At 43.7% G+C, this 24,619-nt stretch overlaps 1 protein-coding gene across 2 annotated transcripts in view; it reads right to left on the bottom strand.

Moving 5' to 3' along the window:
• adkb (adenosine kinase b) overlaps nt 1–23,803 on the bottom strand; it is a 110,162-nt gene extending 86,359 nt beyond the window's left edge. The window contains exons 1-4 of one of the 2 annotated variants that reach the window (XM_030097622.1): nt 23,762–23,803; nt 20,596–20,670; nt 20,433–20,486; nt 7,625–7,703 (exon numbers count right to left, since the gene is read on the bottom strand). In XM_030097622.1, the coding sequence (XP_029953482.1) occupies nt 7,625–7,703; nt 20,433–20,486; nt 20,596–20,663 (201 nt within the window). In that variant the 5' untranslated portion in view covers nt 20,664–20,670; nt 23,762–23,803. Of the gene's footprint in view, nt 1–7,624; nt 7,704–20,432; nt 20,487–20,595; nt 20,671–21,262; nt 21,414–23,761 lie in introns of those variants that run through there. The other variant, XM_030097621.1, reaches the window with a different exon arrangement.
• Nucleotides 23,804–24,619: the final 816 nt, after the last annotated feature.

The following is a 24,619-nucleotide window of genomic DNA, read 5'->3' as shown; positions in this document are numbered from 1 at the left end:
TCATATGGACTATACACCATGAAGATATTCATTGAGGAGTAATTGCCAAGGGGCTTTGTGTAATGTATTCTCCCCATGAGGTAAAACCTTGTAGCAGGGAGAAAGGATAATAGAGTAAGAGGATCATATAAAAATGTTTGCTGCCCCAACCTTTAACTCTGAGCTTAACCTCGACCCCGGATAGTAATTACAGAGTTAATTGCCAACTGATCTGAGGACGACGCTTCATCCAGCTTTGCTGCTGATGTCAACCGAGCTTAGAGGCCACTTTCTGAGGTGCGGCGGATCACAGATTGTCTTATATCACTTGGGGCAATTAACAGGAAAGGCTCAAGCCACATTTGGTAGATGGAAAAAAAAAGCTTCAGCTGCTGGCAGATTATACGGCTTTCAATCCCAAGATAGCGTCCTCAGTGTGTGTAGATGGACAAGCTGACTGAATATTCAATAATAAGAACTGAGAGGCTTTCCTTTAATGGGACATCAGTTAAGTTTTTGATCGGTGTCGTATTTAGAGGGGAAGAAATAAAATCATAGAGCTGTGCTGTGATACAGAATGGAGCGGTGGAGTGATATTCACTGGAGGTTAGCCGTATTGACTTTTATTGAGCTTCGTCCAGCTTCAAGTACCCCGAGAAAACTCGCACACAACCAACTCGGACTTGAATTCGTGACCTTCTCTCTACGAGGTAAAAGTACTCGCCTCAACAGCACCGAGCAGCCCTCGTGTACAGCCAACGTTTCACACTGCTGTCAAAAAAATAACACACACACCAAAAGTTTTAACGACTTTTTTTTAAGAATAACTGAAGTAAAAGAAAAAAAAACTTCTCGTAGACTGAAACGACACTGGATTATTTATTAACATTTACTAGGTTTGTTATAATTTAGGAGCATATTGCACTGCGATTAATGCAGCAATACTAATTTCCACAACCGCCACCACCTTTCTTTCGCTGACAACAGACGGCTCAAGTTCTGACAAGTCGAGACAGAAAGTAAGACACGGGAGACTATATATTAAGCTGCTGTGACTGAAAAGAAACAGGCAGATTTCCTTTGGATTTGTTTAAAACCTTCAGAGAGAATAGGACGGGCGTTTTTTTTTTTTTTTTTTTTTTTTTCTTCCACAGCAGATCTGAGCACGGCTCACCGAGGAAACCTGAACGTCTTCAGCGAGTCAAACAGTTAAGTTGAGCCGGTGCTGCCATAAACCCGGTGGGAGAGCTTGGAATAATCTAGGCGATGTTAATGATGCAATTTATATGTGAGGGGACCGGTGTTTGGCAGGCTCTTTCCGTCTGAGCGGGCTGCACAACCCAGCGAGCTCCCAACACCCCCTGCTAGATGGAGGGGGTGGAGTAGGAGGAGGATGTCAGAGCCCATGTGAAAAGAGGGAGCGAGCGAAGCACTGATAAGAGCCATTACTATTAGTGTCTGTCTGTCACCTGCTGTGCGTCATCCAGCCTTCTCTCTCTCCACATGCACCCCCCCACCCCCCCACCCCCCAACCCCCATCCCCGTCGCTCCATCCCCATCCGTTTTCCTGAGGCACATCACTTCAAATTTGCACTCACCTACACATTTTCCATCCTGTCAGAGATACACTCGGCTGGCTAGAAAAAAAAAAAAAAAAAAAAAGCGAAGCCGGGCTGCGCTCTGAAAACTACCGCGAGAGCTTTGTTTCAAAACAGTTGTGAATTAGCGAAGGTGCAGGCAGCTGCCGGCATTTACTCGATAAACAAAACGGCTATAGATGAAGAGCGGAATTGGCACGAGAGGACAAAGTATCCCAGACACGCCGCTTGTCAGTTTTTCCAAGCCAACACAAAGCCTAATTTGGTATTTCATTTATTACTTGGCACAATAGTGCAGCTCCTTAAACTTATGAACTCGGGAGAAATGAACAGTAATTGCAGGCTGTTCTTTATTTTCTTAAAACCTTTTTAACCAAAATATTTAAAGCTGTTTTTCTCAGTTGCTATGCAACACTTCAACCGCAAGAGTGGGAGCACGCTGAGAATGTGCCAAATAAAAACTCCTGCCACAGACACTCTGTGGGGAAATATGAGCGAGGGGCATCGCTCAAGAGTCATATGAAAATCTAGAACAGTTGTGTAAAATGCACAATCATTCTTTCATTCACCAGTTACTTGACCTGTGTCAGCAGACGACTCCAACAATAGTTTGTTTAATGAACCATTGTTTACAGTCTGAAAAGCTCTCAGCCTGCTCCACAGCCATGTGAGCACCACTTTCTTTTTTTTTCTCGTCTCCCTCTCCCTCTTCTGCCTGTGCCCCGAACACACAAATGCCTGCCTTTAACTGCCGAGCAGAGCGACGTGGCAGGCGTACCAAGTGTCCTGTGCAAAATATCATTCTGTAATTTGACATAAGGGATGCTGCCAGATATGTAGACGACTGTCTGTTTCACAAGTCCTTTCAGATTTCACTCAGAGCTCGCCTCGAGCCCGGGCAACTGTACAACAGCCAGGCGGAACGCGAGCAAGCCAATGGTGCTGCCTTTCTTCCTGAGCCTGGAACCAAGGACTTAAAGCAAGGACACGTTATGCAAGATATCACATTCAATTCCACTGCCAGCCTCTGAGGCCAGATGATACACATTGAGTGCGCCTGTCTCCCGAGCCCTCAATGTTAATCAACACTCTTTCCAATGCATACTTATGAGTTACAATCTACTCCCCATGTCTTCTTCCCTTTGGCAGCTTAAATTAAGTCGCAAATTTGACGGCAAATTAACTTCAATGGGGTTGGTAATATGTCACCTATATGGCAATCTGTGCCATTTCTTGCCCGAGCAACAAGCTGCCTGCACATCCGAGAGGGGAAAATTAAATCAAACACATTATTTTGCTGTGAAAGTCAAATTTGAGGGGGGGACACAAGAAGCAAGGCGCCGCGCGAAAAGGGCCATCAGCTGTTAAATCCCTGTGATGGCAGAGCCGTGCATAATCACCCAGTCAGCCCTTATGATTGTGATCACAGAGCCCGAGAGTTAATGCATGCTGGTATTAGCGGTGGCACACAGTCACAATACGGCGGAGGTGGGAGGAACACATGCTCGGGCGGAGGGCGTACGTACGCGGAGCGCGGAGCGGGGAGGTGAAACGCGAAAAACCGACGGAGCTCTCCCCACTTCATCATTGAGTAAATGGCACCGCCGACATGAGCTGCGACTTCACAGCTGCCTCATGGCGGGTGACATTGAAGCCCACGCATGAACACATCGCTCATCAAAGCGAATGAGGCGTTCGCCGCTTCCACTGCTTATGCTGAGGAAAACAATGGCGGTGGCGGCGGTGGCGCGCCCCCCCCCCCCCCTACCCTCAAGTGCACACTTGCACACCTGGAATGTCTAGAATGAGCGGAGATGGGAAGGAAAAAGAGGAAGGGGGTTAAAAAAATAATAATAATTCCACTCGGTTTCATGCATCTCTCACAAGAAGCTTAACAGACTGTGACCTTTCGCTGCTTCGTAATGGGAAGGAAACGACAAGACCCCGGCGCCGTAAAACCGCTCGGAGCGGGCGCTAACAGTGGTTTTGCAATTAACCTGTCTTAAAACAAACAAGAGGCTTTTTGCTTTTAACAACAGGCGCATACTTGAGAGGGTTGATTTCTGTGGCGTGAAACTCAAAGGCCCACCAGGGTTCGGGTTTTAATCGGTCATTAGCGTGCTCGTTTCGGCACAGCTGCGCCGCGATCTGTGGCTACGGGTTCACTCGGCGTGATCAAAAGGCAAAAAATAATTAAAAAAAAAAGAGGAAAAAAAAAAAAAACATACATAAATCTCAGTAGCTTGACAACCAACAAAGATTTCAAGTCTCAGAAGCTCTGAGAATATTCTCACACATGAAGGAGATTTGCTTTAATGCTGATCACTCAGTGTGAAGGAAAAAAAAGTAAAGAAATGGAGGCTTTCTTTAGTGCACAGGCACATCTTTCTGAACGTTCAGTTCCATAGTTTCAACACAAAAGCTCCACTATTTCTCCTTAACTGTCCTCTTTCCTCTAAGTGGTACCAGACGTAGGCATTTCTTCATTTAGCCCTTTCAAATGGAGGCGAGTTGCTATTCTTTATTTATTTAACAAAACGAGCTGCAAAAGCCAAACATTAGGTCATGGAATATTTCTGCCCTGAGAAATAAGTCACAGCCTTCAATGAGACATCAAGCCCGGTTTAAGTGTTCTCCTGCAAAATATGAGCTGGTGAGGACCTTTTTCAAGCTCAAGTAGTGCTGTGGGAGTTTTTTTTTTTTTTTTTTTTCTGTTTTTTAAATACAACTTCTCAGCAGTGTGGCGCACATGCGTTTTCAATTAGGAGCTCCGGGCCAACAAACCGAGGCTGGGCCCCATTCAACCCCTCCACGATTGACCAAGTCTGAGGAAATGTTAAACAGGCATCACAACCATGACAGGAACAGCAGATTTTTCAAAAGGCTTAACTTTCTAAACAATAGCTCAGACATCTCGGGTGAAACTGATGATGCGGAGTGCAGAAATTGCGGGAAAAAAAAAAATCTAAATAAAAAGGAGGGAGAACACAGTCGGTCGTAACTTTTTGCGATGCATTTACTGCTCAGGCACTTAGACGAAGCAATTTGTCCCTTTGGTGAGCGCGCACAAAGCCTGCTTACACTGCAAAGAAACACAATATGTCAATGGTGTTGATTTGTGAGGATCATAATGAGAATGCGCGGTTTACACGAGGCACTCAGAGTGGGATCTACTTCCCTGGCAGCAGCAATAACTCCCTATGAGCCTGTCTCTGCTCAGACTTCAATCTCGGGGCCCTAAGGAGCTGTTGGAGGACTTTGATGTTCTGTCTAAATGAATTGACTGTGCTTCTTGATACAGCCCTGCAGTCAGCCGACTCCCCCCACCTAACCAATTCTGTCACCTGTGATAAACGCCGAGCATGCTCAGTGGCGCCCGATTCTGAATCGCATGTTCAGAAAAAAGTCATAACACCCCCCCACCCCCTCCCCTCCTTTCCCAGAATTCTTCAACTTTGTAAATAACTGAAAAATATGACAGTTGTTTCCCGCCATGCCCGATCTGAGCAGCAGCAGCCCTTTGATGTGTGAAGGCTGAATGTGAGCAGGCAACACTGGGCAGGTTTTTTGTTACCTTACAGCCCTGCAACATCCAGTCGGTAAGCCTTTATGCTGGATGCCCCTTCAGGGCATGGTGTTTGTTAGAGCCCGGGCAAAGGCAACAACCTCCAACCCACTTCTATCGTTGCATTTCTTTTTTTTTTTTTCTTCTTCTTTTTTTTTTCTCCCCTCCTCAAGTATCAGAGCCAGAAAGCTCTGCATACAAGCTTGTAACCTCGCTGACGAGATCCAGACAAGATCTGAGGCTTATTGAGAAGCGCTGGTGCAAAGCTAAGGAAGTACAAATATGACGATACATCAACTGTGGGACTTGCAGTTTGTCACAACGTGTGATTTGAATATGGATAAGCGGAGGCAGAAGTTATAATGCGTGGAGAAAAAAAAAAATTAAGTCGGGCGTCAGTGTTGCAGCCGAGGTATTGATGCTAAAAGCTAAAAAGGGAGATTTCAATCAAACGGTGGGGCAGGGATGGCAGTTAGAGGAAAACAATACTTATCCATCTAAGCTTCGGCTCAGTCAATTCTCATTTGACTAAATCCAATTAACATCGATTCTGCATCTTCTTAAAGCCGAGGTTTAGGTTTTCCTTGATAGTGCAGAAATCGTGAAGCGGCGGCGTTTAACCTATTAGAGACTCCGATGAGGCGGCCGGGGTTTTGGAGGGAAGTACGAGTTCTACTGGCGAAAGCATTGATCCTCCCACACCCTGGGTTTTCCCAGCGTGCGCAGCGATTCCCGCGCAAAAGCCTCTGAACGCTCCTCTCTCTCTCCTCCAGCGGCGATGGTGCTCCTGAGCAAACCTGCCCTGGATCGAGCATCTCATTTAGTCACCGGGCCCCTTTGATGTGGATTCAGTGCTGCGGTGCATATCATTCGTGTTTGAAGGTTCAGCTTCCACAATACAGCCGGGTTTGAAGTTTCACATATTGCAGGTGCTACAATGTGATAATCTGGGAGCCGGTTATGCATTATACATTTTTCATAAAAGAACACCATCACCTGAAAGTGAAATGTGGAAAAAGTCAGCGCTTCAAGGTATATATTGACAGAAACTGTTTCTGAGACTTCTGGGTGTGGGACGAAAATACTCTTGTTATCTTGAGCATTTCAGAATCAGCTCGACATCTTCCCTCTGAAGGGGGTAAATATCCAAATAAACAGAGGAGAATAACATTTGACTGGGGTCTTCCGAGCCATTATGGGAGCAATTTAGTCGACTGAACGCCTCTCAGAGGGCAACGCGGGCCATGACGGCTCTTTCTCCTGCAACGGCCTGCAATGAAAATCACCTTCTCCATCTGATTTCACAAGAGAGCTGATGTGCAGCTCGGGGGCAATTCCTTCAGTGTCTTTTTAAATAAAACATGAAAAATCATTGTCAAGGGCTGGATCTTAACTGGGGCAGACTGAAATCAAGCTGGGGCTTTTTAGCTGAAGAGGAGGTGAGCTCAGGTGAAGTTTTTTCCATTTTAGATTTAAATGCACCAAAGATAGGAGATAAAAAAAAAGAAGAAGAAGAAGAGGGGAGATGTTGGCCAGGAAATAAAATAAAATAAAATGAAGTTGACAGTTAATGTCTGTGAGTGACTGAGGTTTATGCAAACGCTTCTGATCTGGATAATTAAAGAGTGTTTGTATGGAGGTGCACAGCTCGGCGTCTCCCTTTAAAGGATGTTTACTGTCTCCAAAGCATGGAGATGGTGGCAGCCCGAGGGCCTGCCTGCTTTCTTTTTCCCTCGCCTCGGTATCTATCTTGTGCTAAACACACAGAAAACGCACACGCAGAAACACGCGCGCTCCACACACTGCGCTGACACATACAAACAAAAAACCCCCACACACACACACACACACACACACACACACAAGAAAGACTGTACGCTTTCACAGACATCAGCCTCTCAATTAGCTTCTGCACTCATTTCTCCTCCTTGGAAGAGAATTATTTTTCAGCTGGATGCTTTTTCTTTGTTTATTGTGAGCAGACCAAAGCCTTATCAGCAGCTAATCACTGCATGTCAAATTCACAGTCTTACTGCGCTCACTTAAAAAAACAGTGAATAATCTTCTAAAGTTCAGATTGCCATTTCAGATTTGGACAATCACCATATTTTTTTTTTTTTTTCTTTTTCAGATGTTCGAATCTGTCTAACAGTCGGGAAGAAGATCAGCATTTGTTTGATATAATTTGTTGTGACATATTAATTGCATCTACTTGTAATTCTCTCTAATTGATGTTTGATATGTCTCAGGAAATTAGGCCAACTAGATAACACTGCAAATATTATTAATCCTCCCCGCCTTTCTCTTCCTCCACGGCAGGTCTGATGAATTCACAACAGCTCAAACTGTAATGCGTCAACGTGCCGCGCGGCTCGGCTCCGTATTCCCAGAGCTGCCACTCTGACAAATCTAAGGCTACAAGCAAACCACTGTATATTCAAAACACACTCAGACAGGCGGCGGAGGGCCAGAGAGGACTAACCTGAGCGATTTTCACCGAGTTCTGGGTCGAGCCACCGGCGTGGTATTCGACTTTGGTCCTCTTGACGATTTCATCAAACCTGAAACAAACAAGTGGGGAAAAAAAAAAAACTTGATGAAAAATGAGATTCAAAAAATTCCACAATAACTTTCACTGAAATAACATAGTACGAAAGGTTAACGTTAGCAGGAGACTCTATAAACTTAACACATACTGCATACACACAACAAACTGCTGCATCCGGATCTATACCAGACACCATGAAGACAACAGCTTCTTCTTGGAGGAAACTTCATAAACAATCCATTACCCTTCCTAGGAGTGCTTATTGGTTAGGTTTAGAACAGAAATATCTGATTTACAGAATATACATGAACTTTTCATCCACTGCAAGGACAAAATACATTCTGAACAGGTGACCCGAAACTGGATTATCCTCACAACATTCTGGCTACGACGTGTATGCTTATATATACAAGTTACACCACCACTATGTAAGATTATCAGATTAAAATAGAACAAAAAAAGCACATTATAATTTTTAAATGTTTGTTCTCAATGGTAGAATAGTCTGAATACGTTTGGAGGTCTTCCCACTCTTTTTAAATAGGTTTAATACACTCAGCATGATCCCAGCATGAGGTAGCTCACTTTAAATAATTATTATTGTCATTATTGTTTATAATGTTATTGAAGCAAACTCCAACATGTACGGTATGTGGATTGCAGCCATTAAAAAAAAAAAAAAAAAAAAAAAATCGCCAAAATTTGCTGTTGAATTTGGTTTGGATTTAAGGTCATGAAGTGATTCAGTCTATAGATCAATTATGTTTGCTTTTCTCAGCTTCAGTGGAAAAAAACAAAAAAACAAAATGGAAGACTGACACTATCAGGCACTAAAATCACAGACAAATATAGGAACTAACCAGTGAACTCAAACGGGCACTTCGCAGCTGAAAATACAAACAATTATCTTTGTTGCTCATAAAAATAAAAACAATGTCAAAGGAAAAGAGGCTGTTGAATTCGAACTGCGCCAACCTGAATTAGCATACTGCATTAAAAGAAGCTCTTACAGGACAGTGAAAACAGGATATTTACAATATTCAATATGGCAAAGTTAGAACTGGTGGGGTTCAGAAGGTTCAGTTTCACTGGAAAAAACTGAGTAAATGTGCCTTTATGTTTTCTAACATTTGAACTCACGCTAATTGTAAGCTAGTTTTACTTTTACCTTCTCTAAACAGAACTTTCAGAAACGGTTAGGTCATTTTGGTCAAACAGTTCGTACTAAAGCTGCTTTCATGCAGCCAATAACTGGACTGGTTCCCATTTGGGAACGTCCCACTTCAGGTTTCCAGCGTCAACGTGACAACAAACAACATGGCCGCCTCCAGCGGCGCCGCTTTATTGCCGCTGTGAGAAAAGAGAAAAACAGGCTTGTAATCGCATAAATCAGACGAGAGCGGGAGGGAATAAAGCTCACAATGTGCTATTTATTATCATCCTACATTTATGCGCACAGACTAGACTGTTTTCTGCTGTTAAGATATCCACCATCAAGTTTTATAGGAACAAACATTAAACTTCACTCAGGTCGTCTTGTCCTAATTGATGCTTTTAAGCGCAGGCAAAAATAAGATGGAAGTGATTGATTTACGTGTGGAAACCAGTCTTTTTCTAAGCTTTCACCAAAACTGCAGGCATGCTGGGCGATGCACTCACTTTCCCAGTCGGAAGCTTCCAGTTTGACCGTGTTCACACACTCTTTCCCACCTCCTAGTTACTCATGAACACACCATTTGTTTGAAGGAATAGGAGCTTGTTTCTTTTTTAACAAAAAAAACATTTCCAACCATTTATTCCATACATTTTACCTGTATTTTTTATCACTTATTTCAATCTGTTTCGCACATTTATACATCACTTCAAGCAAAACTGCACAATCCTCTCTGCTCTCCAGGCAACTAATTTCCCACAGTTTCGATTGTAAAATAACAAAACAAATACATTTCTTCATTCTATTTTTTTTCCACAGGTTTTGTTTGATTGCTTGTCTAGGATGCCTGTCAACAAAGTACTTTCTTTCCGTCTTTCCCAGCAGTAAATGAGACAACAGTGCGTAATCACAGAAACATGATCGACTTAAATGTGGCATCCATCTTTACCCTCCTTCAGCTGTGACACTCCAGGTGCAAGTTGTTTATTTGAACTGCCATAAAAGAAAAAGAGGATGAAAAAAAAAGAAGAAAAAAAAAGCACACATCAAGCCAATGCTGGATTTTGTTAAGTAGGATACTTGACCACAAATGTTGCTGGAGTTGAAAAGACGCAGTTGGGGTCTAAATGTCAGCTTGATAAAAGCAAAAGAGGAACATTGTTCGCAGATGGTTGTAGTTAGCTCCGCAGTATTAAAGCAAGATGAGCAGTGAGAGTTATTTCTGAGGAACTTGAACTCCTTCCTCAAAGAGATGCATGCAATGAAAGAAACTATTCATCTTATGCTTGGCAGAGATAGGCAAGGATTTTGTTTTCTCATAGGTGATGTTTTCAGAGCAATTAGAAAAACAAGTTCTACAATTTTCCCCGCGTATAAAACCCGATTCGCACATAACTTGTTGAGGGAGAGACCACATCTGATTAAATGTTTGATGTCTGAATCGCACAGCGAAGTTTAGAAACGGCTCGAACAGACTAAACACAATGAGTCAAGAAAACAGACATTACATTGGGGAGCGGGGAGTAAACAATCGCCGCATTTTCAAACATAAACCACGGGAACACCCTTGGGTCTACAGCGATATACTGAAAGCAGTTCTATCATTTTTTTTTTTTTGCTGTATTTTCCATCATATTGCCATTTCAAAACATCAATAGCTTCGATGCTGAGGCGTAACGTGATGCAAAGCCGGGCCTCGCTGCGAGATAGAGCCTTTATCTGGGTAGCTGAGAACATGAATAATGTGTATTCTCCACATCGCTCACACAAACAGCCTCCCAAGAGGCTGACTATATAAACGTGTCCACCCCGCTAAGGTAATTGACCTAACTGCAGTCAAGATGATACGCTATATTAAGAGGTCTTTGGCTTGTTCCCCCTCTCAGCCGTACATTGAAAACTGTCCATTTGCAAGTGTATTTACATCAGGGAGGGGAAAAAATCCAATGACATGCTAAATAGTTCAAGGTGCGCCATACCACTTTGACTAATGTGAGTAATTTCACCTCAAATTAACTGAGTACGAGGAATTGCTGAGGAAAGAAAAAGCTTGGGAGTAATCCCAAGAGACGGTTGTTATGTAAAGACTCTGGTATGCAGATTTAATTCTTTTTAAGGCTGGAAACAAGAATACTCGGGGGAAGTCAAAGGCTGCATGTTTTATGGGGGGAACTAGTTTGAATTTTGGGGTTCAGCCTAGAAAGATTACATCTCTATTGTATGCAGTCGCCGCTAGGGATGCACAGTATATCACAGATACTTCAATACAGCGATATCAACACGCACAACAAACATATTGGGAAACACTGAACTGTGAGAAGTTGCTTCCATGCACAAAATGACGGAAACTTTTATATGAAAAGCATTTTAAAAAACTTCAGAGGCAAGAGAAACAACACTGTTATTTCTATTTAGAGCAAAAAACATTGACATCATCCGCATAAGTGTTTTCCTTTTCACTATCATGTCATTATTGCAGTATTTATCGCACATCGCCTGTTCCCCTCATGCTGTTCAGCCCAGTCGCCACAGACAGAAGCCATCTGCATGCAAAGCACATCATGGCTTACCAACATATGTCTCCCAGAGGTGTTCAATACTTGAGCACAACCTGGCTTAACTAGGCATGGCCGAATTTTGAGCGAGTGTGAAAGTAACCTTTACTGCTTCAAAGAAAGTCTGCATATCATGTCTCAAGGCGAGGGGTCTACCCAGGGCAGAATGTTCCTAATAAAGGGAAAAAACTTTCCATGCAAGTGGAAAATATGCTAACCGGGGGAAAAAAAAAATCCTTCCTGAGACACCTGTTATGACTCCTTGACAAAAGAAGAATTTGAGCACTGTGGGTGTTTATAACATGAAGGCAGCCGAGGGACTCCAGAACCCATTTCAAATAGACACACAGCTTCTGAGGATTTCAAGCAGGGTTTTTTTTTTTCTCTCTCCCCCCCCCCCCCCCCCCCCCCCCCCGCCCCCAATGCTAGAAGTATTTGCTCCACCTTTCAGTGCAGACAGCATGGGGCCCTGCTCTTGGACGCCTCGAAAATCCCATCCGAAAAGGAGCAGCTGCCTCGAGACCTTTACACCCTCAAACATCATGTGATCCCATAGTAGTGACACCGTAAACGGCCCCCTTGGCCATTTAGGGAGAGAAAATCCCTTCCCATCTACTGCAGCCCGAGCTCACTCTGCGATGGGAGGGAGCAGAGAAAAAGAAATTGTTTTGAACAAAATGTCCTCAGCCAGTAACCTCTGCTTTTAAAATCCGCTGGTGTTGTTCAATGGAAGAGCAATTCCAACTATGCAATGCATTCCACAAATGTATGGTCAGCCTGCGTTATATAACACACGCTTTATACGAGGCAGGCGCTGACACTCTGGTTAAATACCGCTCTTAACTAAAAAGGCACCGTGCAATCTTTCAATTTCATACCTTCCATTCTGCGACTAATAGCAGCACTTATTTATACAACTTAAATCAAAATCGTATTCAAATTAGGGAAATTAGGCCACTGAACACAATATTTGCATTTGGAGAATATGAGAGTCCTTCGTGAAAACCAATACCTCCGCGTCTTCCCGGCTTCGCACGTTCAAACTGTTTGGGGCAGATCAAACAAGTCGGGAACGTCGTGTTGTTTACATTCCTGGGGATGGAGCCCCCACCGTTGTTTCCCATCAAGGGAAATATGAGAGCTCCAAAAGTACTTTGAGTGTTCTCCACACCAAGTGACTCATGAGTTCCCCTCTCACCTCCCCAAAAAAACATGCCGAGGAGATTATTTACATGAGGCAATAATTCAAGATTTGCTCCTCTAAGTCTCTTAGACGGAGGGCAAGGCGAGCCCATTTACCCAATCCCTCTTCATTCGCCTTTGATGTTAGCCTATCTCGATAAGACCGGATGAGTGCCCTAAAATCCCCGTCGAGTGATTTCACAGGAAGAACAAGTCTCTGTTAATCAATGGCTAGATTGGATCTGGATCCTCGGGAGTGGTCCGCCTGAAAGTCCTCCCGAGTGTTTGAGTGCACACCGGGGTAATTCATCGTTAATGATCACCGCGGCACCCACTCTCCTACGCGCCGTTCGTCCTTATTTAATTGCCTCGTTCACGTTTAAACAGCTTACAAATCACAAGGACAGGCAGGGAAACATGATCAAACGGCCCCTATCGCTAATCAGGGGAGGGCAAGGGAAAGGAGTGCGGGGACTGGGGCTTCTTTGCCGCTCTCCTCGGGGATTAGGAAGGAGGAGGGCTGTACAGGAACAGTAAATTATCTCTGCTTCGACTCTAGCGGGCAGGTACATTTAAACAGGCAGATCCATCTTTCCTCTCTTGTGTGACAGAAGCAGAGAATGGGGCGACGCCGCTAAAAGGCTCCGGTAATCCCGCTTTCAACACGGGCATCTGGAAGGGAGACAGGTTCCACCATTGATTGGATTCCCCAATCAGTGTGTGCATCCTACACCGGCCTGCCTTGGTAGTCTGGAGGCAGTACAAGGCCTGATGCACAGTAATTGTTTCCATAGGTCAGGCGGAGGAAAAACAGCTCGGGGACGTGATGAAAGGGAGATGGAAAGGGTGAGGAATATTGTTGTTTTTCCCCCCAATTAAATTGTTTGTCAAACCCTTCACAAAGGGTTACGCAGTTTATCTGTTTAAAATCAATACGCTCGTCTCGGTGTGAAAGCTTGTCCCGACACAAGACAGGCCCATTAATTATTCTGTTCTGTGTGCTATCACCGGGCTGCTCAAGGTTGAGCCTTATCTTTTCTTATTTCAAATCAATAATTATCTTCTACCATGCTTGCTCTCCCTCTCAGAAATAGATGTGCTTTTCATTCAATGCCTGTAGAGTCGCTCTCTCTCTCTTTCTCTCTCTCTCGCTTTGCCTCTGTGTAGCAACCGGTGAGGAACGCAGAATGAATAGGACATTCTTATCAGTGGAACATTAGGGCAGGATGGGAATAGATGGCGAAGAATGAGGCGCATAAAAGTACTGAACGCAAATGAGTCATGATTCAAACAGCGAGCGAGGCCTTGTTCTCGTCCTCTGACATCTTCTAATAGACTACAGTGAGGGATGAATGTTGATTCGCTCAAAAGCATTACGATATCGCCGCTGTTCAGGTATCTCAATCCATTTGGGCAAATCCCCGCGCAGCCGAGAAATACTGCCCGTGTGAAAAAATGCCACGATTTCACGCCCCCACCCCGCCACCCCTCCACCCCCCCGCCCCATTTTGCTTTCGCATTATAGACCGTATGCGCAATTAACGACTGCACGATTACATGGTCATAATGGGTGAGTAATTGCATTAGAATGCAGAAACAACAAATGTGCATCCCTTTAATAATCGGCCGATCCAGAAGCCACCGCAGGAGCAGCAGCCCATTTGCTGGCGTCGGCTGAGGACTGCTGTTTGTACTTAATTAGGCTGCACTCAAGGATTAGGTGGTGGGGGCAAAATCTGGTCATGGAGGATGAGTTCATATTATTTCCCTCTAAAATGTCACAGGTTTTTGGCTTCACGCTGCTGAGGGTGGCGTTGTTTGTCACACTGTACTGTGTGGATGTGGGAAAAGGGAGTGTGAGAGTGTGTGTGAGGATATAAGAGAGAGAGAGAGGAGTGGGAAGAGGGAGTGTGTAAGCAAGGATGGGGCTTCTGGTGTTCTCTTGAGGATTGAGATTTGAAGCCCGAGCACAAAGCCTTTGAGACATTCCCCTTATCTTGGAGGTTGATACCAGGATCTTGGCGATTCAGCGCGCTCCGTGTGAATAATTCCACCAACACCCCCTACTGTGGGGACCATATGGCCCAGTGTGAACTTTAAACACACGGGGAGCATTGCTACTCACCAGTCGGGCCTCCCATCTCTACCCCCGCACAGGCAAGGTGTAAGAAAAATGATCAGCTCAGATAGTACACTAACTAGCCTGCATGTAGAAGGGCTGCTGCCATCAGTGGCTTTTTCCTGTGTGGCTGCTGGGGATCAAAGATGACTAAAAATAGCCCAGAGCATGCTTTTCTGAACTGAACATGCTGTATGTACTGGCTGAGACGCCCACATTTTAATTATAAAACGCTCTTTAAAAGGGGGAGTCGGAGGGAGAGAGAGGAGGGGAGGAAGAGAGGGAGGGGGTGCATACACATCCTCAGAGATACAGAGATGGAGATTATGTTTGTTACACCCTCTTTGACTTGTGATGTTTCCTTCTGGCACCACCTGCTGGCAGCTGCCATCATCAAGAGGGAGGCATTTGCAGCTCCGGAGAGGACGAGCCTTAATTATGATTGCATCAGCCATCTCTCATGATGCAGCATGTGCGCCTCAAAAAAAAAAAAAAAAAAAACGCGGCGAGACCGGCCCCGCGCCGCGGGCGCATTCACCTCCTCCATCAAAAGGACAGGCAGCAGAACAAGGAGGATCGGATGCCGTCTGTTCGACGATTTGAAAAGTTTTCTTGTTTTATAATTCACAAGGTCTAGATCCGCATTTCTTACAGCTGAGTACCGGCTCTGGCGAGCGACGCCGGATTTATGCCGGCGCCCCAAATCGTCAGATTCACGCTTATCAATAAAACATCAAGAGCAGCGCGGCTGGCGGCTGAACATGTTTCTGATGTCTCAATTACCAGTTGAGTGCCATTAATCTCTGCTCTCTCTCTTTGGCTGGGAGGTTAGCTGATGGATGCAGGCCCGTGACCTTTGTCCTCAGCAGCAGGAGGGAGCCGGACGTGCTGACCCCCCCCTCCTGCCCTTCTCCACCTCCACCACCTCCTCCTCCTCCTCCTCTCCTCCCTCCTCTAGCGGCCCGCAAAGGTGAGTTTAAGTACTGTAGTACAGCACTCAGCCTTAGCAACAGACAAGGGAGCTGGGAAATAAAAGGGAAGGAGGGGAGGGAGGGTGTAATGTGTCTACACACTCAGTCAAGCATGAGTACATCCAGTGAAGTGGCACCATGGCAGGCACATGCAGCTTCGGCACGCATGCTTGCATGTGAACACACACACACACACACACACACACACACACACACACACACACACACACACACACACACACACACACACACACACACACACACACACACACACACACACACACACACACACACACACACACACACACACACACACACACACACACACACACGAGGAGTGTTTCTCTTCATGACATACTTTGATAGCTCCACTGGGGCTTTCTAGCACTCACAATTTGCTTCATTATAAAATTAAATTATTTAAAAAAAAAAAATAAAAGATGTAGACAGAAAATAAAAAAAAAAATGAGGAGAGTCAAGTGTGTTTACGGAGCAGGATCCATCACACACACACAAACCCAGGGGCTGGAGTGTTTAGCATGTACTCAGCGAGAGAGGCCTTTGTTGTTTTTCTTCCAAGTAAGCAGATTGAGCTGCATGGCAGCAGCAGGGGTGTGTAAGATGTACACAGACAGCGGGGTGTGTGAGTGGAGAGGCACCTCCACTGATCTCCTGTGTCGTGCGATGATGTGTGTGTGATGTGTGTCTCAATCCAGCGCTGATCCCCCTGAGTCAGCCCTGTCAGTGATATGAGCCTCCCACCCTCACTCTCTCTCTCTCTCTCTCTCTCTCTCTCTCGAATGCTAATAACAGCCAGCCACTAATGCTGCAGCCCTGAATTATTCATGCAGCAGAGGGTCACACGGCATAATGAGGAGTTTACTCTCATTCTGGATGCGATTGTGACGCTGCTAATCTGCATTTAGCACAGAGAAACAGAGAAAAGGAGGGAGACGAGGTGGGGGGGGGGGGAGAGAACAGAGAGGGAGGAGGAGAGGGGATGAGCGCTGATGAACTTAATTGCTGTGAGCAAACAACCTCTGAAAAGAGTCACGCCATCATCCCGAGATGAGAAAGTAAACAATTAATTATCATTGGACAGTGGGAGCCATAAAACAAATGTTTGAACGACACTAATATTCGGGACCCAGCTGATGTTATTTTACCCACCTCTGAGGTGACAAAGCACTGTAACACTGACTAATAATTACCGCCTCTAATATGACATGGTTAACAATTCGAGGAGGGTGGATGGTGAATTATGAAAAAAGCCGAACTACTTGTAATGCCTAGTTATCCAGAAATAAAATGTCTATTTGCCCACATTCTAATCTCCTGCAGAAAGAGGCGTGTTTTCATTATGTTGACATGTTGTTTCCTACTGAGGCTTCTTGGGGGAGAAACAGCAGGCCATTGTTGCCCCCTGCTGGACATGAAAGGCGTCTGCCCCCTTTATCTGCACAAAACCAATGAGAAAAGGGTGAAACAGAACCGAATACTTCAGCTGGAAACAAGATGAAGGAAAAGGAGTACAAGTCAGATAATGGAAAATAAATAAAAGTGAAAAAAGCACAAGCACCGTAAATTTGCTCATCGGTTCATCTGTGATAAAGAGAGTGTTCTTCAGGTCTGTGCACATCAGGAAAAAGACCATCATCAAAGATTCCTCACTTGCGGCGATCAAAGTTCCAACCACACGATGGCAGCAGCAGCAACCAGAAGAGAGGCGTGCAGAGTTCACCAAGTCTTAAAGGGGAAATCACAGAGCGCGCTCTGGTTTGCTGGTTTCCTCTTATGTTCTGAAACAGACCAGAGGCTTTCCACCGGAGAAAGCGGCGGACCGCTGGAGACGGCGGATTTCAACTGCAGCTCATCAAACCGCAGTGGAAATATCATGTGACCTAAAGCAGCTACAGTACAAGACCCCTGCGTCGACTGCAAAAACCAAAACACAGCCAGGAAATGATCACTTTAACATGTCTTAAACATCTACTAAGACTTCTGACAATTCCTGATATGAAGGGAAAATAACAGGATCTGATTTATAATTGCAATGATTGTTTTTAGATGTCAGGACTTAACATGATTTAATCCAACATCTTTTTATTCAGTTCTGCACGTTTCCCCAGCCTGTGTGATAACACAGCTTTCCTTGTAGTGTGTGTGTTTCACAGAACTGATTGATGTTCTTGTTTGCCTTCCAGCTACATGATGACTACCTTCCAGCTGAATCATGGGATACTAACACAGGAAGGAAAAGCATATGAAAGAGTGATGGAGTCATGGACTCAAACTGGGGATTTTCTTGCTGTGAGGCAAGAGTAAACCACTACACCCACCGAGCCGCTTTCAAATGATCATTTCGGCTCCAGACTGCATTTAAAAAGAGTCATGAGAAATCCCTGAGTCTGTGACTCATCGTGTGGAGAAACAAACCTGGAGTCTCCGGAGAGCACTAACAGGGATGTAGATGGTTTCTACTGTACGGCAGGCAATTTCTCAGCCACAACAGGATTATATGGGCTCTGCTGTGACTAGATAATTGAATTCAGGCATGGCCACAGTGCACTGCATCCAATGATCTCTCTCCCACCAGGACGATGGAGGAAAAAAAAAATGAATTGCGTTCCACTCTGTAGATTCAGCAGCACAACGGTGTTAGTTGACTGAACTCCCAAGTCTATTGAGGCCTTTGTAGTAATGAAGTTATTTGTCACAACACCTCAGCCAAGTTGTTCATCCTTTTCTATAGACCGGCGACTTTGTGAATGACCTTTTTTTTTTTTTGTCGCACATTACACCGTGTCTTGTTGAGTTTCACTCACCGAACGGCATTTAGAGGCAGCCTGCGGCTCACATCACCGCGTCCGCGGCCGCCGCTTCCCTACCAACCCGCCGTGAAAACCGCACGCATTTGTCAAGACACTAACTGACCCACGCCATGGTGAACACGTGTGTGTGTGTGTGGCATTGAAGGGGACATGCATTGAAATGCATTGTGGCGAGAATTAACCAACAAAGCGGCATGCTAATCCTGCCCTGACCTTGTGCAGAATGTGGAGGGAACAGTGTCTGTGGGGCTAAAGATAACACCGCTGCCTTTGTGCTGAAGGAGAACAACACTGCTGATGATGCTGCTTTGTGCCGCCGCTGCCGCCCAAGGTCACGTGTGTCCTTTTGTCAGGAAACAAGACCTGACAAGGTAGGCTATTGTAAAGGTACAGACGATCCAATGCACTGATCTGTCTCTTTACTGTACATGCACTATCCACGCCTTTTTTTTTTGTTGAATGCAGTCATTTTAAAATGTGTTTTCTTCAAATTTATACACAAGACAATCCCTCACAAAAACAAACCTTCAGTGTGGGGGATTCAAAAAGTAACAAGCCAGGATGACTGGTAACTAAAGGCAAAGCCTGACTTGTGTAGATTAGCAGTTAACGGTTGTGTTTGTGGACATAAATACTCCCCGATGCTCCTTTTTAACACCGAACCGTTAGAGGGGAGCTGCTCACGGGCCGGCCGATAAGAGCGCGGTTATCACCTCTGGCAGATATGAGCGGGCGGCTTCGAGGTGCCGATGTGTCCAAGTGTGAAGCAATGAAACCCCCGGCGAGAGAGAATCAGCTCAAACAACCGACCGCAGTTCAGCCAAAGCTTAAACTGTTGAAAACAGTGGATCTGAAGTAGAACAGCAGTTTGTGACTACAGGCTAATGAACATATAAACTTTACCATAATTATATATAAAACTACAATGAAGCTGGAAAAACAATTTCAAGGAGCTTGATCTTACCAAAACACACATTTCTTTCAAAAAAAACATATGTAAGCAACCAACATAGACCACTTTTTTGGTGCTTGTACATTAAAATAGATGAATAAATTAAAAAATTAGATTTTTGTTATTAGTGGAAAGTATTAAAAGAGTGAATGCAGTTGTGTTTTGCTCCTTTGCTTTGGCAAAACACTTTATATTTCCAGTCAGTTGTGTGTGAACAGGCTCATATACACTGGAGGCCAATAAAGATTGTATAATGCATGAGATGATGTAACTGGATTGTAAAGTAATTACCTAAACCAAGAGAGAAATTAATCTCATGGACAGGAAATGCTTGGTAATAAATTGTGAAATTTCTGTGATAGATTAATCTTTTTTTAATTAATTTAATTATTTTTTACTGCGTCTTTAAAAGCCTCAAAAGCAAACAAATAAAATGCTCTAAGATACTACCCAATGAATACTCTCGGGTTAAAACTGCCTCTCAGTCTAAGTGGTTTAATAATTGTTAGTCAGCAATTAAAAATATTTTTTTCTAATTAACAGTGCTGTTTGCTTATTGTGTTTACCTTGTACTCCAATTAACTATTCAATCTAAAAAGCCTTGGGTTATATTCAGGGACAGTTTGAGGAAAGCTGCAGTATTACTGGAGGAGCCGCTTGTTCAGCTGATGATAATAATTCTGTGTTGAGTATCAAAACATCTGGATAAAGCGTAATTCAGACAATCCAGTAGTAAATACAGAATGTGTCATGCTGTGGTTTGGCCCTGATTCAGGATTGAGTGTGGTTGTATTTCACCCTGCAGCCCCCCACTTACTCTCCCTGATTTACAATCAGGCTATTTTTAGCCCGGCATACAACATCAAGATGGTAGTAGTGTGGCATGAATGGCCGGTGCATTCCTTATTTGGTCTGATGTAAGCTGAACACTTTATGTTGAACAACTGAAGTGTGATTTGCCAGTGAGTTTTTCACTCACAAGGCTTTGTGTTTGTCCTCAGCCAGGATCTGGTCATTGGGCTTCAGTCCAAACCTGTTCAGGAAGAATAAAACATATTCACATAAACAGATAATGTGTTTGGACATATAAGAAAGACAGAAGAGATGATGTGAGTGAAAACAAATGAGACATTTGGGCTTACTTGTCAAGGAAATCTTTGTCCACAACAGCTGAAATGTCCAGCAAGGGATTTCCCATCCCAAACAGCATGTTTTCACTGTGGTGAGACAAAAATATATTGTATTGATGTCAGCCACAAACTCCCACTGACCAGCTCCGCTCGCACAGAGGAAACAGACAGCCTGTTGTGACACACAAGAAATCATCTGTTTCCCATTTGCTGAAGTGAATGGTTTGGAGATGTTTAGGGGTTAACCCACATCCCACACTCAGATTTGTTACCTTAGCCTATCTCCACAGGAGTGCAGAAAATAAATCTGTGCGTTCAAATGACCAGATAATTATTGCTTTTATGATATATATAGATTTATGTGGCTCCTGCCATTAAAAATAAGCCAGAGAAATGTTCTTCAACTTGACTGTCTCTGATTCAGACATTAAACTTCGCTTAATATTACATGAGATTACATAAATCAAAGTCTATTGCAGACATGCGTCACATGTTAAATAACTTTCATAAGATGAAATACATAACAGTAAAGCAATGACTTCCTTCATGGGCAGCAGGCAGCTTGGTGTCACATATCAACACACTGCTTTCTAGCGTTCCTCCGTCTGTAACGTGAGGACACACCGTACAAAGTCAACAGCGGAATTCTTCGCCGCGGGATATTTGATCCGGACCTCACCTCGGAGTTGGCATGTTGTCAGAAAACTCAGCAGCTCAGACGGAAAGTTTAAAGCTCCTCGGTTTCCTCCCTTCTGTCAAAGCAACGTGGTTTCTCACTACAGGAAGTGTCGCTGCCCTTTGACCAACCCCGGCACGGCTGAGCAGGAAAAGGGCGGGACTTGGCGTGTTCGCGAGATTTGATTGGCTGTGCGAACTCCAGTTACAGTAAAGGACTTCATGGTGCGTTTGAGGCCAATCGGAATAATGCCGCAGGAACAAACCAGCTGATCTGAAGCCACGTGTATTCATCACATGTTCCACACATTATAATTAGAAACAATATATATTTTTGTTCTGTGTGGTTTTATCTGAAAATTATCTAACAATGTTAAAAGCACCACAGAATTAATGAACACTAAACGAGTTTATTGATTCAGCTTCGTTTTCAATTGTAAGAAACCCTCCAAAAACTGTTTCTTTATTTTAGATGTGCACATATACTGAAGTTAAATTAAGATTAATGACAGCCACTTGTTTCTAATTATATAGTAAATGTGTTGTTTTATGGCTATTGGTTGTGTGTTTTTTAATGGAAGCTAGCAAAACCTCAAATGTGCAACATTCAAATATAGCTTAAAGGCTATATTGTACTGCATGTTGCATATTTTAGATTTTTTTAAATGTTTACATAGCGAGATGAAATTTCAATGTCAATTGTGTGTCTATGGAAATCAGACTTGACAGTAAAGCTCACTTTGACTTAACAACAACTTAGCGACAATATTTATTTTACACGGATACTCTGTTTTGATCCTGTCTAGATCTTTAACAGGTCAAAAGTTATCATTTCAGCTCAACCACATTTAAAGGCAGTGTGCACATTAATATAATCATTATCCAAATCAGTTTGGGAATATAGGTTACTCTATAGCTGCTGGGATACTTCAGTCTCTGCTTTACTGATCTACGTGCATTTTTTGTGTGTAATTTGTGTTTCAGTTTTTAAAGAAAATGAAAGTGTTTTAATGCATTCATTTTGGGTTTTAAGATGTTGCTTAGTCATTGTGCAGAAGGAAAAGTTGGTCAACAAAGCAGCAAAAAGGGGTTTCTTAATAGTCCCATTGAGCTTGATGTTAGCAGTATTTTCTCTGAAAGCCATTTGCTGTCTCTATATGTCGTGATTAAAATTATTAGTTGATCTTCTCATAATTAACCTGTCTGTTTGTTATATTTTTATTCTAGACTGTAAAGCTGCAGAGATCGACTGCACTGTATTTCTACAAAATTGCAAAAATGAAAAGGAAAAATCTTCTTTATCAGATTGTATTCCTCTGCTGGACCAGCAGTTGAACTTATCAGCTGCCACATTACAGATACTTGAGCAATCTCAGGCAGACATGGTAACTGACAGCCTCACGTGACTTCAGGAAGTTTCCAATGACAGCCATGACAGCAAGAAGGTCAATAAATCCATTCTGGACTCAATATCAATTGCAGTTATTCTTTATGTACTGTTAAACAAAATTCCTGTTGAGGTAGAAATTATTAAAATCGTGAATTTTGATTTAAGATACTTAATTTACAGCCGCTCAGTTAGTTAAACAAGTTGCAATTTTCATGCATCATTAAACTATTCCTGTAGAATTCAACTTTCTTGTAGACAGGGTTGTTTCAGTTTTCCAGCTCTATCTTTATGATGGCAAATACACATCTTTAATCCATGTCTATGTTCATGTTTAATGTTGTTGTTTGCAGTTATGTCAAATATTTTAATCATACATAACATTTTTGTAACGATCAGAGGGTTGCTATGAGATTTCATTACAGGTGTCTTGCGTTTTACTTGAGTCACTTGAACGCCTCACTGTTTCAAGCTGTGTTGTTAATGTAAACAAGAGTCCCAGATTTGACTCGGCACATCGCTGCAAATCTTACCACAAATGATACTGATTTGCCCCGGATGAAGACACAAAATGCAAGAATAAAAAAAATGTTCCTCGAGATATTTTAGCAGCTTTTTGTGGTGCATTTGGAGTGGTGCATTTTCACGGCTCGTCTTCTGTCCAATCTAAAAACCTTTCACGTTATGACACCTGTAATTAAATCCGAAAAAACTGCAATCTGCGCGCACGTTTAATTTATGAATTAACTACAATGCCATGTTAATTTGCATAAAATCATGGTTGATAACAACCATTTCCTGCTATTTAAACGCCTCAAAACACGTTTTCCCGCATGTCTAATTGGAGCGATGTAACGGAGGTGTTCGTAACCCAGTCATGTGATGGACCTTCAGTCTGCAGCTGGCGGCGGTTCGTGTTGTTGTGACCGGGCGATCGGTGCGATAAACGGAGCGAAAAAAGCAGCTTTGGTAAAAGGTCCGGGCGGCTGCATCGGGCAGCACCTCCTCCCGCTCTTCCTTCCGCTGACAGTTCACTGAATCCGCGGCTAGCCTGCTAGCTCCTCCGAGCTCCGTGCATCACCCGCCGGTAAACACAAGACGTGACAGGTCCGTTACCTTAACGCCGTTCCCCTCACGGCGGACGCGTTCGCTTCCTGGTCGGACGACATCGTCCCCGCGATGGCACACTGGATCCAGGGAAGCGTTCTCAAGGGGAGAGAGGCGGCAGCTTCCTTCCCCTCAGACTCGGGACGGTGGAGGGATCCGTCCTCAGCATTCACACCCAGAGAGAAACGAGCGATTTATGTTCAGGGATGGAGAGCAATCCACTGGAGTACTTTGTCCCGGCCCAGTCAATGTGCACCAGGCTGATGTAAAGAGCCCAGAGATAATTATCTGGCGTTATCATCCTCACATTCCAGTCATCTCCAGCAAAAAGCAGGTCATGAGTATAAGACCACAATGCAGAGACTTAGCTATGATCGAACGGAAACAATCAACACATTGTAAAAATCTTATCTGTCCACAGCATGTTTCATAAACTGAACTCATATAACCTCCAATAAATACCTTCTAAACTTGAGACAACAGTCTGGTTTGAGCAGAAAAGAAAATATTTTCATGATCTCCATAGGGAAATTCTTTACCAGAAAACAGATTTGAGAACACAGCACTACTTTGAATACAATACATAAAATACAATCACCAAAGAAGGTTAATGAATACATCTACCAATTAAAATAGAAGTCAAACATTGTCTGCATTTCTGCACCCAAGAGACAAAGTTTAGCTATAAATCTTCAAAACAAACAGGCATTGTGCAACATGTTTTTTTCTTCTAAGGATTGTGCTTTCAAAGTAGTTCATGGAAGTAAATTAAGCTGAAAGGTCGCTATTGATGACTGATGTGCTCAAGTGTTTGTCATGGTTGTATCCTGACTTCACCTCTCATCACCTGGGCTCGGCTCTCTGTTA

This window comes from Salarias fasciatus, chromosome 8 (assembly GCF_902148845.1).
Source record: "Salarias fasciatus chromosome 8, fSalaFa1.1, whole genome shotgun sequence".
In the NCBI taxonomy this organism is placed as follows: Eukaryota; Metazoa; Chordata; class Actinopteri; order Blenniiformes; family Blenniidae; genus Salarias; species Salarias fasciatus.
This window is presented reverse-complemented; position numbering and strand designations above follow the sequence as displayed.